The 15,815-nt window shown below is 31.6% G+C and overlaps 3 protein-coding genes and 1 long non-coding RNA gene across 4 annotated transcripts; 2 read left to right on the top strand and 2 right to left on the bottom strand.

The window, feature by feature from the left end:
• The first annotated feature begins 8,222 nt into the window (after positions 1-8,222).
• On the top strand, positions 8,223-8,921 carry LOC130510805 (uncharacterized). Its single transcript, XR_008944574.1, has 2 exons — positions 8,223-8,315; positions 8,403-8,921. It is a non-coding gene; the product is annotated as an uncharacterized LOC130510805 (long non-coding RNA).
• On the bottom strand, positions 8,309-8,714 carry LOC130510804 (GEM-like protein 1). The gene is made up of 2 exons (XM_057007469.1): positions 8,507-8,714; positions 8,309-8,428 (listed from the first exon to the last, which is right to left on the bottom strand). The coding sequence occupies exons 1-2, from the start codon at positions 8,712-8,714 to the stop codon at positions 8,397-8,399; spliced, it is 240 nt and encodes a 79-aa protein (XP_056863449.1). The 3' UTR covers positions 8,309-8,396.
• Positions 8,922-11,392: 2,471 nt separating the features above from the next.
• LOC108849604 (probable plastid-lipid-associated protein 9, chloroplastic) lies at positions 11,393-13,106 on the top strand. The gene is made up of 7 exons (XM_018623175.2): positions 11,393-11,702; positions 11,860-11,981; positions 12,060-12,143; positions 12,226-12,322; positions 12,432-12,648; positions 12,717-12,769; positions 12,855-13,106. Exons 1-7 carry the CDS (start codon positions 11,457-11,459, stop codon positions 12,948-12,950), a joined length of 915 nt encoding a protein of 304 aa, XP_018478677.1. The 5' UTR covers positions 11,393-11,456; the 3' UTR covers positions 12,951-13,106.
• A 263-nt stretch (positions 13,107-13,369) lies between these two features.
• LOC108852773 (VQ motif-containing protein 25) lies at positions 13,370-14,111 on the bottom strand. The gene has a single exon (XM_018626255.2). The coding sequence runs from the start codon at positions 14,036-14,038 to the stop codon at positions 13,517-13,519; it is 522 nt and encodes a 173-aa protein (XP_018481757.1). The 5' UTR covers positions 14,039-14,111; the 3' UTR covers positions 13,370-13,516.
• Between the last annotated feature and the right edge of the window lie 1,704 nt (positions 14,112-15,815).

The following is a 15,815-nucleotide window of genomic DNA, read 5'->3' as shown; positions in this document are numbered from 1 at the left end:
GCTAAATTTTACATTATAAACAATTCTTTGACTACGCTAAGTGTTTTCAAGACCATTAACTATGTTAAGTTACAGGCTCGCTGATCCTGCTATCTTGAAATGTTTCAGGTGGTAAGAAAAAGATAAAAAGTTATATAAATTGACACCACCTGGACTAATTTGTTTGAGGTAATACTTGATGCCACGATGCATTATGCATAGCAACTATTAGTTCTTGGGAAACTAATCCTATTCAGAGTTTCATCATTACCAACTGGTAATCAGTTCTAAAAACACATCCCAAGATCAACTTGGTTATAGAGTCATTGTGTTTGAAATCACGCCGAGATAATTCAACTAGTTATCTGAATAAGAAAGACTTGAGAGATTAAATAGAACATGATCGATCTCTTATATATTGACTGAGGAACCTTACAATCTTTGAGTGTAACCACATGTCATTAGAATAATTTTCAGAATCTTAAAAAAAACAGGTTGGTCTATCATAATTTATATTATAGTACTCTTTATTAAATTAACTATCAATTGATTAGTATTACATAAAAATAATTATTTGTTCTTTTCATAAATAAAAGCTAAAAAATTACCTAATATGATTAACATAGATATGATAATTCAATTCGAATCATAAAAATTTGATAATAATTTTTGTATCCTCCATCCTTTTTGTATAATTTATATTATCAAAAAATAAAAAAAATAGATTTTTATATGTTATATTTTAAATTTTTTAAAACGATTATAAATTACTAAAACTTTTAAAAGTCTTACAATGAAATTTTTGTGAACAATTGTTTTACTTTTGGCTATAAAAAGATACAAATGATCATAAAATTTTATGAATATAAAATATAATTTAATAGATATTCAGATTATATATATATATATATATTGATATCATTTAAATTAAACTATTTTCCATATAAAAATATATAAACACGTTAATTTTGAAATTTACATTGAAAAGGTATTCAGACCTCAGTATTTTAATTTTGAAATTTGCACTGATTTCTTACAATGATTGTAAATTTTGTGATTAATGGTTTAAATTTTGTTACAAATATAAAATATTAATAAATCATATGAGTAAGAATCAAGAAGCTTCAATTAAATATTCATACTAAAATATACTATATCTATGTCAATATCATTAAACTTTAATTATATGCCATATAAATAAGTAAAATGATTGCTTTGATTTACTTATTTTGATATATGTGCTTACTCCAGTTTAATTATATACATGATATTTACACACTTCTCAAGTATTCAGTATATATTTATTACTTTATAACACATAAATCAACACAAATTAAATAAAAGTACGTAAAATAATTAGTATACATAATGTTCATCTCGCACATTGCGATCCTTGAATAATCAGATTTGGTTTACTACATTTGTGAGTAATCTATGTAAAAGGATATACATATATAAATTAATCAGAGTTTCCTTAATACCATTTCATGGTAAATATTTCCCTAACCTTACCCTACGCTTATTGATAACAATTTAAATCATATATAATGTACATGTTCGAGAAGCAAAATAAAGTATTTGCAGTGACGTTTTTAATGTGAGTTTGTGTATTGTGAATGCTTTTGAAAATCTACTTAAAAGGCTTTTGGAAAGCTTTAAAATTATATATAATAACACAAATTAAGTAATATATATCAGTGTTTTTGGAAGAATTAAATATACAATGTAATGATTTAAGGTCAAATATATATGCTATTACAACTATATAAGCGACTTTCTATATATCTAGATCGTAAGGGTCTGCACTTCGGTTATTTTATCGGTTCGGTTCGGCTTCGGTTCAGTTCGGTTAATTCGGTTCCATAATTTATCCAACCAAAGTAAACCATAATTAGTTTGGTTTGGATCTTTTTCAGTTCGGTTTAAATTTAGTTTTAAAAGACAAACGCATGTTCATAAAATCATCATGTTGGGAACTATGAAAAACTAAATTATGTTAATTAAATCCAATATAAAACCGAAACAAAATAATTTAAAAAACACACAACATTATCAAATCAAAATTAACTGTAGTCTAGAAAAAACATTGTTAATAATGCTTCTTAAAAATAAACTATGTAAACTATATCTAATACAGTATAACATTTTTAAATTAATAATCGATAGATTAATATCTCTTTAAATTAATATAATTTTATAGTCCCAAATTGAGTTTTTGGTTCAATTAGTATCTCGATAAATTAATAATCTCTATAAATTAATAAAAAAATATAGTTTTGGTGTAGTCCCAACATTATTAATTTATAAAAGTTTGACTGTATAAAACTGAAACAAAAACTTTAACAAACTACAAAAGGTTTATAAGAACACAATCAAAGAAAAATTAACCAAAATAAATAGAAAGTAAAGACAAATCGTTAAGAAAGTTAATAAAGTTAACAATAATTTTAGTCTTAGGATTTTAGTATATTGTATATTTCTAGTATGTTTAATTCAATAATAACAAAAGCACATTGGTTATGAGTTCGGTTTAATTTTGGTTTGGTTTAATCGGTTTTGGTTCGGATCAGTTTCGGTTCGGTTGGTTCGGGTTAGGAAAATCTTAAACCTAACTATTTGATAATAGATTTTGGTTCGGTTCGATCAGTTCGGTTTTTTTTTCCACCCCTACTAGATTGTGGTAATTTCTACTTTATATTGTTGGTAAATCGTATCCATTGCGTCTAATAATATATATCTAATACATCAAATTCAGTAGTATCGATCACACTGATAGAAACAAAATAAATCCATTTTTCATATTAATTTGTTATGGTTAGGTTAAGTCAAAAAAAAATTGTTATGGTTAGGTCCATTAAACTTCGATACAGCCTTTTTAAAAAAAGTTGAATTGTTATTGTGTATGATTCTATAAATTACTAAAATGCAATATTACTTTGTGATTAAAAAATAATGCACCAACCATTCGTTTATATTCTTAAAATATAATGAATTCAATAAAATGTAAATTGTAGAAGCCAGTTACAAAAAAAATTTGTAAATTATATATTTCCCTCTGATGAGATGATGAAACTAGTTTACTTAAGCATTGTTGACATCTTAAGAGTTTATAAAATTAGACTAAGTAGAGTTTATAAGGAATATTCTCTTTTTCTTCTTCTTACTCTAATCGTTTTCAAGCCCCCAACATTAGTGCTAAGCAGAGTTTAGGAATTAGCCATTCCATTTCATGAAAATACATATTCTACGAAAAAAATTGTTTCAAAACATACATTTTTATATTTAAAAAAATTTGCAAGCTATCTAGAAGACATCAGGAGTCTAAAAAAGAGTTTTCATAACTCAGAGATTATTCATATACCAAGGACGCAAAACATTATGGCGGATCGCTTAGCACGTGGTGTGAGGCAACAATCGTCGTTTATTGTCCATATGGATACCGAGTAGCCAGTTTGGATTACAGAGTCTATATGAGTCTGTAATGTTGTCGACAAAAAAATATATATATATTTAAAATTAAAGAATATTAATTGCATTTACTGAATTCTTATTAGTTTATAATTATGGAAAATAGATAATCACATAAATTTAGCATTTAATATGTATATTTATAATAGAGAAAAAATCAAGATAGCAGTAAACCAAATTTTTGTCATAAAAATAGCACCACAAGTATGAAAATGACCAAAAGAAGTTTTATTGAAGGGTAAATATGCATTTATAACATTTGGGTTAATTAATCTAAGACTTAAGGTTTAGAGTTAAGGAGTGGGGTTTTAGGAATGTGTTCAAATTTTTAAAAATAAAAAATTAAAATGAAAATTTTCAAAACAAAAAATGCTATTTTGGTCATTTTATTTTTTGAGTGCTATTTTTGTGATAAAAACTTAAAAAGTGAAATTTTAGAAAATTGTCCTATTTAATATCTTTTATAAATCTGTATGAAAAAACCAAAACATAAAACATTTTGAAACGGAGAGAATATTATTTTATTTATTAAAAATCTAAATAAACATGTGAAAAATAGTTATAATGTTTTTAAGAGAAAAATATTAGAATATGAAAAAGATTAGAACAGCACCAAACTAAGGTTTTGTCACAAAAATAGTATAACAAATAACATTGCCCTATTTAAAAAGTGCTATTTTAGAAAATTGCCCTATTTAATATTTTTATAAATCGTATAAAAAACCAAAACATATAACATTTTGAAACGGAGAGAATATTATTTTATTTATTAAAAAAATCTAAATAACATATGAAAAATAGTAATAATGTTTTTTTAAGAGAAAAATATTAGAATAGCACCAAATCAAGTTTTTGTCACAAAAATAATATTCCAAAGAAGAAAATGATCCAAAAAGTTTTATTGAAGAGTAAATATATATTTATAACCGTTGAATTAATTAATCTAAGATTTACTGTTTAGAGTTAAGGGGTGAGGTTTTAAGAATGTGTAAATTTTTTAAAATAAAAAATAAATATTAAAAATTTCAAAACAAAAAAATGCTATTTGATTATTTTATTTTTTTAGTGTTATTTTTGTGATAAAAACTTTAAAAAGTGTTATTTTTATATGACGCATATTTGTCTAATCCCAAAAACGGAGAGGCCAACAAGGATGAAGGAAATAAGGCCTATTAGTTTGTGTAACGTAGGATATAAGATTATCTTGAAAATCTTATGCCAGAGGTTAAAAGCGTGTCTCCCATCACTTATCTCGGAAACTCAGTCAGCTTTCGTGCCAGGAAAACTGATTTCTGACAATATACTTATCGCTCAGGAGATAGTTTCATGGTTTGAGAACAAATAAGGCTTGCCAAAACAAATTCATGACCATTAAAACGGATATGAGCAAGGCCTATGATAGAGTGGAATGGGTTTTTCTCCAAGAGGTACTGGCAAAAATGGGGTTTGATCATCATTGGATAAAACTCATAATGGAATGCATCTCTTCGGTTCAATATAGAGTCCTATTAAATGGTCAGCCGAAAAGGCACATTGTTCCAAAGAGATGCCTGCGTCAAGGAGATCCGTTGTCACCTAATCTTTTTATTTTGTGTACGGAGGCGTTGATAGCGAATATTAAAAAAGCGGAAAAGGAAAAACAGCTGACAGGCATAAAGGTGGCCAGGGCATGCCCATTTATCTCTCATTTGCTTTTCGCAGATGATAGTCTGTTCTTTTGTAAGGCTCAAAAAGAGGAGTGTCGGACAATTCTCAAAATTTTGAAGGAATACGAGGAAGTATCAGGACAGCAAATAAACTTTGATAAATCTTCAATTCAATTCGGACATAAGATTGAAGAAGTGGACAGACAGGAAATACGAGATATTCTAGGGATACAAAATCAAGGAGGGATGGGCTTTTATTTGGGAATACCTGAAAATCTAAGTGGCTCAAAAATACAGGTTTTCGGGTTTGTTCAAGAACGGCTAAATAATAGAGTCAACAGATGGACCTTCAGATTTTTCTCGAAGGGAGAGAAGGAAGTGATCATAAAATCAGTGGTCACGGTCTTACCAAATCACATTATGGCCAGCTTTCGTATACCTAAAACGATTATTAAAAAGCTTACGAGTGCAGTAGCGAAATTTTGGTGGAGTCCAGGGGGATCAACAAGAGATATGCACTGGCAATCATGGGACAAAGTTTGTCTACCCAAGGAAGAGGGAGGTCTGGGCTTTAAAGACTTTACGGACTTTAATACGGCTATGTTAGGAAAGCAGTTTTGGAGATTAATAGAGAAACCTCCGTCTCTATTCTCCCGGGTTTTCAAAAGACGATATTTCAGGAACGCATCGCCTTTGGAACCCATTCGGTCATACTCGGCGTTCTATGGATGGCGAAGTATTGTTTCTACTAGATCTCTGGTTAGCAAAGGACTAATTAAAAAGGTGGGATCAGGATCAACCATCTCAGTATGGAATGATCCTTGGCTCCCATCCACCCGTCCGAGACCAGCAAATAAAAATAATCACAACCTTTACCCGGACCTTATGGTAGACTCACTCATCAATGAAAATTCAAGGACATGGAATATTCAAGCAATTCAGAATCTGGTGGATTCTGAGGATGTAGATATTATTCTAAGTATCCCATTAAGCAGAACTCTGTTAATGGATCGGGATGACTAGTATTTCACAAATAATGGGAGATATATTGTTAAAACGGGTTATCAGATTGAAAGAGTGTATCCAGATAAGGAACAAGTTTTACCACAGCATGGCCCATCAATCACTCCCTTGAAGGTGTACTGTTGGAAAATAAAGTGTCCACCAAAGATGAGGCACTTTCTATGGTAAATGTTGTCTGGATGTCTAGCGGTAATGAAAAACCTCCACGCAAGAGGAATAAAAGGGGACACTATCTGTACCAGATGTGGAGACCACGAAGAGATGATCAATCATGTATTTTTTGAATGTCCACCAGCAGCACAAGTGTGGGCCCTTTCGCGAATCCCATCGAATCCATTGCACTTTCCCAGCGACTCATTATTCGCGAACATAGATTATTTATTCTGGCGGGTTCCTCCAGTAATTGATGATCACTATTTTGCATGGATTTTATGGTATATTTGGAAGGCACGGAATGGTAAAGTTTTTAGCAATTTGAATATTGATCCACAGGATACACTTAAGGTGGCCGAGACTGAATTCCGACTTTGGACAGAAGCGCAAATCTCTATTCCTCAGAAGGCAGAACCATCTTCTGTAGTAGTACCACAAGTTATAACTAATACGGGTAGATGGTGTTTCTCGGATGGATCATGGAAGGACAAGGAAAAATTTTCATGTGAGGGGTGGTACAACACTTTGCCAAGATTCGAGGGTTTGATGGGAGTAAGAAACACAAGGGCGAGTTTATCTCCTCTACACGCGGAGATTGAGGCTCTTATTTGGGTAATAGAATGTATGCGGAATTTAAGACAGTATGGGCACGGATCGGATATTCAGGTTTTTGAAGGTATTTGTGATTTGCTTCGAATGTTACGGATATCTGATTTTTCGATTTGCTTTGCTTCAGAAAAATACGGATATTCGGAAAAACGGATATCCGGAAAATAAATAGATATTTGCGGATATTCGCGGATACTTACGGATCTCTCATTTGTTTTGATTAATACAAATAATCTTAAAAATTTGATCCAAATTTGTTTTGTAAAATATATTTTTTTGCATGATATAAAAGATAAAAATTAAAAGAAGTAGTGAATCTTCATATTTTGTTAATTTTAAAACTTAGTTAAAATTATAATAACACAAAACTTAAGAAAAAATTATAATTGTCATAAATATTTTCTCTTCCTTTTATGTAATACTTTTATATAAGTAATCATATGAATAGAATCTATCAAATAATATATTAGAATAATAATTATATAATTTTATACATTTAAAACTTTAAACATAATCAAAATATACATGTATTTATATATTGACGGATCGGATATTCGCTTCCCAAAATTTTAATATTTGTGATTTGCTTCGATTTTGACGGATATTGAATTTTAGTATTTGCTTTGCTTCGAAAGCTTACGGATATTCAGACGGATCGAATAGCAACGGATAACGAATCGAATCAAATTTAACGGATAAAATGCCCAGCCCTAAGTATAATGTTACTTTTGCAATGGATTGTTCGCAGTTGGTGAAGATGGTTTCGAAACCTGATGAACGGTCAGCCTTTGCAAATTATTTAGAAGACATACGAAGTCTAAAGAGTAGCTTCACTGCTACGGAGATCATCCATGTACCAAGCACGGAGTGCAAGACAGCAATTGTTTTATGTCGTTCACATGGATGCAGATCCTCCAGTTTGGTTCACAGAGTCAATATAAGTCTGTAATGCTGCTGACAAAAACAAAAAAAAAAGAATTGTTTTTTTTTGTTATTCTCTCTGTGATAAAAACTTTTAAAAGTGTGATTAGCTTCGTTTGATTACGAGAGGAATCTATTTATATAAAATAGAGTTTGCTCTCTCCAGGTGATGCCACCTATGATTCCACCTAGATAAGTTGAGCTCTGCTGTGCTGACACCTGTCACGGATGGCCTGAACTCTGCGTTTTATTAACTGTATTTTGGGCTTCATTGTTTTTTGGGCTTCGTGTCTCTACCGTTTCGACCCGTTGTAATTGTCTTCGCATGTAGACCTAATTCGATATTATGTTATCTTATTCATGCGGCGGCGATGACTTTTCTGCTTCCTCCATGAATATGAACTGCCGGAGTTACAGATTCATCTTAAATTCATTGATTCAATCACACATGATATATCGCCGTCTTCAATGCTTAATTTCGTCTCTATAGACGGTGGTGGCTCCATATAAATATATGTGAGCATCGATTTTCTCTTACACATCTTCCTTATCGCTTCTTTCGGTAGCTCTTGATCTTGCTGCCATTTTCCCCCTTTTCTAAAGCGTGTCCTTCACAGAGGCCATTGTATCTGCTCCAAAACCAAAATCGATCAATCAAGCATAGAAATTCGATAAGATGCGAGATCGGATGATGCAAAGTAGCTTACACTTAGGGGCAGGTGAAGGAGAGACGTAGGGATTGAACTTCGGCGGCATGGTGGTCGGTGCATCGCAGGAGATGGGAGGCAGAGGAGGAGTGACGCCGTTGGGTTCAAGCCTGGGGTAACGAGCGTAGTCAGAGGAGTGAGGAGCTATGGGGTCCGACGCGGCGGAAGTTGAGATCCGGCTGCCATCGTGATTCTCTTGCCTACTCATGCTTTGATTCTTTTTTTTCTTCGCGATTCTCTCTTCTCCTTCTTTCAATACGCTCTCCCTATATTAATTAATCGTGGCTTGACCAAAAAATTTTTATTTTCTTTTGGTTAAGTAATGAGAAACACGGTCCGAAATTAGCAAACTACGAATGAATTAAAAGTGTCAGTCGGTGTTACGTTGGCATTATTAATAAATGTCGGACTATATTATTTGATGTAGTCTCTTTGTCACAGTCGGTCAAAATATGTATCGTAATGTCAACAATTTCTAGAAAAAATAGTTCTATATAATATCATCCACTTAATTATATATATTTTAATTGAAAATAAAACTGAAATATTCGATTCTCCTTTATTCTTTTAAGATATAAAATATTAGTTTTCACTACTTTTCACTATACATAAATAAATATCAATTTACTTCTATTTATAAGTATTTATAAAAAACGGCTGAATTATGATGAGTTACTTTTTAGTTTTAAACTTTTAATATATAAAAAAACGTTTTCTTTTGCGCAAATAGTCAATAGACTTTTTAACTTTCAGCATGTGGGTTATGTTTGATATTTTTTTTGAACAAATGTTTGATATTTAAAATGAAAATAAAGAACAATGATAATGTGTGTAACACATTTAATAATTAACTCATCTTCCATACAATAAAAAAAACACAAATATAATTATGACAAGAAGGAAAAATAAAGAAAAATATTATTGCAGTGTTACGTTAATCAGCAGAAAAATCGAAACTGTAGACACTTTTAAATTTGTTTACGAGCAAAAGATAAGAAACAATTCTTTTTTTTTGAAACTAAATAAAAAACAATTCTTAAGAAAAAGAAAAGAAGAAGGATAAGAATTTAACACATGAAAGCAGAGAATCATCCTTTTCTCATGTCTCAATCCAAAAAGTTGTTTCTTTGGTTTGGTCGTCTTCATTCAGTTTGGTGTTTGGGAATTTTCTTTGGGATTTAAAACAGATTATACATATATTACATGAAGCTGTTGTTAGAATTTCCTCCAAGACTTTTATGTACAGACTGGCATACGAAATTATGCTTTATGGGTTAGTTGTGCTTCTTGCAAAGGATGTCCTCAAACCAATGAGATACAAGTAAAGCTTTCATGTCCTTTTCATTTCTTAATTTTCTGATTTGAGATTAATGTGCTGCTATGTTTGCATATTCAGTTGGATTACTTTGATTCAGAGAGCTCAGTAACAAGGACACCGATCTTATGTGTCTAAGATGCAGCTGGGATGTTCAGTCTTCTGATTCAAACTGTTCTACGTCCCAGTTGTTTTACAGGTTGGCAGATAATAAATATTTTAACTCGATTTTTTCTCTAAACTAAAATATAATTCTTTTTGGTTAACGATTAATCTTTTGTGATTTTGTAGTGTGATAGTAACTATTTTTAAGAAAACCAGAAGACAAATTACCTAACATGCAATTTACTTAATTGAAAAGATTTTAAGGTTCATGTGTTTTGAAATTCTGTATAAAATGATTTGAGTTTAAAAAGAAATATCAATTCAAATAATTAATGAATCAATTAGCCATTTTTGGATAAAAATGGTGAAGATACTTATAAAATATTATTGAAATGAAAGGTGATAACTTGAGAAACATGTCGAGAAGTTGTAGGGATTTGTTAAAAACAGGGAAGCCCTAAGCTAAGCAAAGCTAAATCAAAAATTCTTCAGATGCTAGATGACGATGGAGAGATAGACAGAAACAATGGAGCCTGTAGGCGGTGCGATAGTAGTAGAGAGAAATAGAAAATAATATCGTACTAGAGATTTGATGGTGCAAAACCAAAGTTAAAAATAGACATAGAGAATTATGAGCTCTATAATTGTTACAAGTGTAAAAACAAAAATGAGAAACTAAGCAATAACAAACTCTTATAAATAATGGAAAGTGGCAGAAGACCAACGTGTCAATGATATTTTCACTTTTAATATGCAAACCATATGTTAATGATGCTTTGACTTTTTAGAGAGAAATAAGAAACCACATACATTAGAGTACAACAATGTAGCTAGCATAAACCGGAGAAGATAGACGTTATAAGAAAAAGTGGAACTAGGGGAATGTTGTTACCTATGCCATATTGATTCCAAATTCTGTACAGATCAAGTAAAGTTCACTAATATTTCTATTCTGTTGTTTCCTGCATGTAGTTTGAACAAAACCAGTTAATAACGAAATACTGTTTTCAGTTTAAAAAGTGGCAGGGAGGTTGAAGTATGACTTTCATTAGGAGAAAACTATCACATTTTAATTAAAATATACATAGACGTAAGCTATTCACACTAACAAAAGGTCACACTAACAAAAGATTGTTTTGGCTTAGATAATATAAGCTTTTCCTTAACATATTTCTCCGGCATGATCATTGTATAATTATATGCACATGAAGGACAACATTAATCCTATTATATTAGATATCGCGAAGGTTACTGTCATTTTATTCAGTCCAAAAATATTTATTAAAAATAACAACATAATTTTCGAATTCTATTTTTTTGTTTTTATAATATCGTTTTCAATCTACATTTTAAAAATATGCTTCATAAAATTAATTTAAATTCATAAAAAATAGTTTTTTTATAATTTTCCGCCCGTAGGGCGGGCCGACCCTAGTAATAAATAAAAGACTGTTTTTCCCTGTTAGCTCTCTCTCCTCCTCTTCTTCCTCGTTCAACACAAACCAATTTTTCTGACATTTTTCTTCTCTGATGGCGCTGACACAACACTGTTCCGTCTCAGCCACCTCCGCGGTTCGATTGAGCTTCTCCTCCTCCGCATCACCCCCGTTGCCGCCGACAAGGGTTTCTCTCAATCTTCACCCGGAGAAGAAGGGTCAGAGTCATTCCCGGAGAATGATAAGCAGAGCTATGGTACAAGAGGCAGCTCAAGGCATCCCTTCGGTTTACGCCAGAGAAATGGAGCGTCTCTCCGCTAAAGAATCGCTCATTCTCGCCGTAAAGTCTCTACCTTTAGATCTTCCATTTCAGTATCTTGAATTTGAAAGTTGCCTCCTTTCTTTCTTAGTAATTGGATTCATACCATTTGAAAGTCTCTACTTTTATTTACTCTGTTTTAAAAAAAAAAAAAAAATTTACTCGCTGGATTTAACAGTTCAATGATGCTGGAGGGTTTGAGGCTTTAGTTACAGGGAAGATCACTGATTTTCAAAAGATTGATGTGAATGAGAGGATAACTACACTAGAGCGGCTTAACCCGACTCCTAGACCAACCACGTATGTGCTTTTATTACCAGTTTTGAGGCTTTAAGTTTTAGACCAATGACACAAACTTGTTCTTGATACCTTTTACAGGTCTCCTTATCTCGAAGGGAGATGGAGTTTTGAGTGGTTTGGATCCAACACTCCTGGTTCACTTGCCGCTCGGCTTATATTCGAGTTAGTAGTCTTCTTACAACTATGCATCTTTCTCATGGATACATTAACATTTTAAAAATCTATCTGTTTGGGACTGTGGCAGGAGGTTTCCTTCTTCATTTGTGAGTCTATCAAGTATGGACATTGTCATTAAAGATGCTAGCACAAGGGCCACAGCTAACGTTAAGCTGCTAAACATGGTATATATATACATTCATGTATAAACAGTTTTTGAGTAATGAAACTGTCAAAAAAAGATATATATATGTATAGGCAGAATCAAAGAAAAGGAGTTATTTGTCTGTGCAGATAGAAAACAAAGTCATCTTGACGTCGAAATTGACAGTGGAAGGGCCTTTAAGGATGAAGGAAGAGTATCTAGAGGGAATGCTAGAGTCGCCAACTGTTATTGAAGAAGCAGTACCGGAACAGCTAAGAGGTTTACTTGGTCAAGCTACCACTACTTTGCAGCAGCTTCCTGAACCTGTTAAGGATACTCTAGCCAATGGTCTAAGGATTCCACTTGGTAAGCAACGTTTTTAACATTTTTTACTGCTCACATGTGACATTGTAACCATTGGTATCGGCTTTCAGGTGGATCTTACCAGAGATTCTTCATGATATCTTATCTAGACGACGAGATTCTTGTAAGTTGTTATGCCCTTATAAGTTAATAATCTTTGCAGAGAAGCTTTTACTGAATATGAAACGGTGTTTTTGTTGTTGGTGCAGATTGTAAGAGATACTTTGGGTGTGCCTGAAGTTCTAACGAGAGTTGAAACATCGTCTTCATCGAACGTTGTAGAGAATCTTGAATACAACAGTTAAAATGAACAGCTCCTTATTATGTTCCTCTGTTTATGTCTGTAAATGTCAAACAAACTGAATACAACTTACTATATCTCTCCGGACACAGAGATATTGTTTCGTTATCCATTATTAACACTTTGATAAACGAAATTAAATGTTACATGTCCTCCTTCATTTCTAAGAAATAAATATTTTACATTTTCTATGCAATTTTTATACTTGCTGAGTACGGTAAATGGTAAATTTCAAAAAATGATCATAATTATTCAAGTACTATTAATTCTTATGGAAAATAACTAAATCACAAAATAACACATTTGTAATCAACTTTTTTTAATAAACTTTTAATATGTGTAGAACATAAATAAATGCATAATTTAGAAACAGAGGGAGTAGTGTCTTTAAGACTATGTACAAATCATAAGACATCAAGGGAGAAACTAAAAGGAGTTTAAGCTCTACATAAAATCAATTAATTGTACTAAACAAATACAAATAAAAATTATTTCCACAAAACCCTAATAAAGAAAATAATAAACACCATTTATAAAGGAAAAAGAACTCTTTTGTTCAAGAGACAAGAGTTAGAATTGGTGATGAGAATCTGAGAAAATTGATCCACCATGTAAATGGGACGAAGAAGACGAGTTAGATGAAGCCGAAGCATCCATGGAGGACAAGGGCATATAGGGAAATTCACCAAGTTCTTGAATAAACCCTCCAAAATCTCCCAAACCATTCAAGAACCCTCCTGAGCTCTCACCATCATTCCAAGTCATCGTCATCTCTTCAATCTCTGAGTTTGAGCAGAACCCTTGGTCTTCACAGCGCTGGACTTGTCTTAGTTTCTCCATGTTGATCATGTCTTGGACTTGACGATGAGTACCTCTTCTTGGTTTTGTCCTTAAAACGCCATGGTCTTCTGGTTTGCCTGTTAGGCTTTGGACGAGCTCACGGAAGTTGGCAACGTCGGTCTTGATGATCTCAGGTGCAAATATGTGAATTATACGGATCTTTGGCTTTGTTTTGGTTATTGAGTGTGAATGTTTGTGCATCGCCAGGGTTGATGATGAGCTTCTTGTTTTCTTGAAGATGGTGGCTTCCATTTTTTGGAATTATCAGGGTTTATTGTAGAAGAGAGATAGATGGAGTTGGTGAATATGATAGCAAGTGGAGATATGTCAAGGTTATATATAGGAGGAAAAAGGAAATGATTAGAAAGAACAAAAAACAATGATTTAAAACCATTGTTCTTCAATATAAATGTTTTTATATGTGGCAAGTATATATATGAACTAGACATAGGTGAATAATATAATGGGAAATTTGTTAATATATTTTTCTATACATTTATAGCCATCATGTAATTTCAAAAGAAACTAGTTGGATTAAGTAACTACATGTTGTTAATATGAGAAAGATGTATAAGTATGCCTCCCAAGACTGAAATATCTTTAAGGGCATTGGTCCTCTCCCACTAATCAAATTATCATGTTGTAATTTTTTTAATATCGCATTTTTGTATTCGTACGCAATATTGAAATATTTATGTTATGTGTCATGTTTGTGCTTGTGTATAATAGATAAATGCAGGTGGTACTAGTTAATGGATTAAATTAATATACAAGTAGGATTTCACAAACTTGGACCCATGTCAGGCACACAAACTCAACAAACTTATGATTGCTCTTTTATCTTCCAAGAATATAATATCGTATATTAGTTACATTGTTTAGTTGATGGGAGAGATCCATTATACGTAGACTGAACTAGACTTTTATTTTACATTTCATATTTAGCCTAAATTATCAACCAAGAAAAAAACATATGGTCGCAAAAGAAAACTTCGTTGTTGTTGTTTCAATCAAATAATTGATAGTTCATATATACTAACTAGGTGTATATATTATATACAAATTTATATCCTGATTCACATGAGTATACATTAAATAGGAATTTAGAACAAAAGAAAATATGTTGATCAGCAAATGGAGACAATAATTTAGAAAAGTTGGAGATAAATGATAAAGTGGAATGTGAAGACATGGAGATGGCATGATTCTTCGGTGACTCTCACTAACCTTTTACCTTTAGTCGTCTCACGTCCTTCTTCTCATAATGCACGAGGCAGTTTCACTTCCTTACGTCTGTTTATTTTCACCTTTTTATCTTTCCATTATTCTTTATCATATTTCAAATATAAATACAAATAAAACAAAATTAACATATATATTTAAACAATATCCCAGATTGGAAAGAAAAAGAAAATGAATAAAAGTAATATTCAGTAAAAGGAAATTAACATATTTATTTATTTAGCAGACAACCAAAACTTTTTTTTACTTAATTTCATCTATATGTTTTAGGATGATCATGATCCAATCCAATCTAACATGTACATATTCATATATTGGGTCACTAATATATTATATACATACATTATCTAAATCAAATCGAAAATCTATAAACAACAAGCTCATTACTTAGTTATATTAGTGACCTTCCACGAATTAGAAAAGAATATACCGATATCCATGAAGTCATTATATCCATTTGCTTGCTAAATGACAACTTTGCAAGAAAGTAAATTAACGAAGACAACTAGCGTCCCCTTATATAATTATTATATATATATATGCTAGACCTAAAAGACAGTTAAAAACAAATGTCTATATTTTTATTAGTATTAACAAAAAATGTTAATTAGAGAGGTCATATTCGTGGGTCGATCGACATCATTATAGAAACATAGTAAACCCTTTAAAACCCTTACATAATCCCCTAGGTTTTCCTTGCACGATCTTACTTTGCGTAAGAATATATTTTTGAACTAAATTAACTTTATTGTTTTCTAATGACTAAAGCTATGACCTATATATATTT

The sequence above is a fragment of the Raphanus sativus genome, chromosome 4, assembly GCF_000801105.2.
Source record: "Raphanus sativus cultivar WK10039 chromosome 4, ASM80110v3, whole genome shotgun sequence".
NCBI classification, from domain to species: Eukaryota; Viridiplantae; Streptophyta; class Magnoliopsida; order Brassicales; family Brassicaceae; genus Raphanus; species Raphanus sativus.
Note: the sequence above shows the minus strand (reverse complement) of the source record. Positions and strands in the feature narration are given on the sequence as shown.

Coding starts and splice junctions, on each gene's coding strand:
- LOC108849604 (XM_018623175.2), top strand. CDS start 11,457: ATGGCGCTGACACAACACTGTTCCGTCTCAGCCACCTCCGCGGTTCGA. Junction 11,982..12,059: donor CCGACTCCTAGACCAACCAC/GTATGTGCTTTT, acceptor TACCTTTTACAG/GTCTCCTTATCTCGAAGGGA. Junction 12,323..12,431: donor ACGTTAAGCTGCTAAACATG/GTATATATATAC, acceptor TTGTCTGTGCAG/ATAGAAAACAAAGTCATCTT.
- LOC108852773 (XM_018626255.2), bottom strand. CDS start 14,038: ATGGAAGCCACCATCTTCAAGAAAACAAGAAGCTCATCATCAACCCTG.
- LOC130510804 (XM_057007469.1), bottom strand. CDS start 8,714: ATGAGTAGGCAAGAGAATCACGATGGCAGCCGGATCTCAACTTCCGCC. Junction 8,429..8,506: donor TCCTTCACCTGCCCCTAAGT/GTAAGCTACTTT, acceptor GTTTTGGAGCAG/ATACAATGGCCTCTGTGAAG.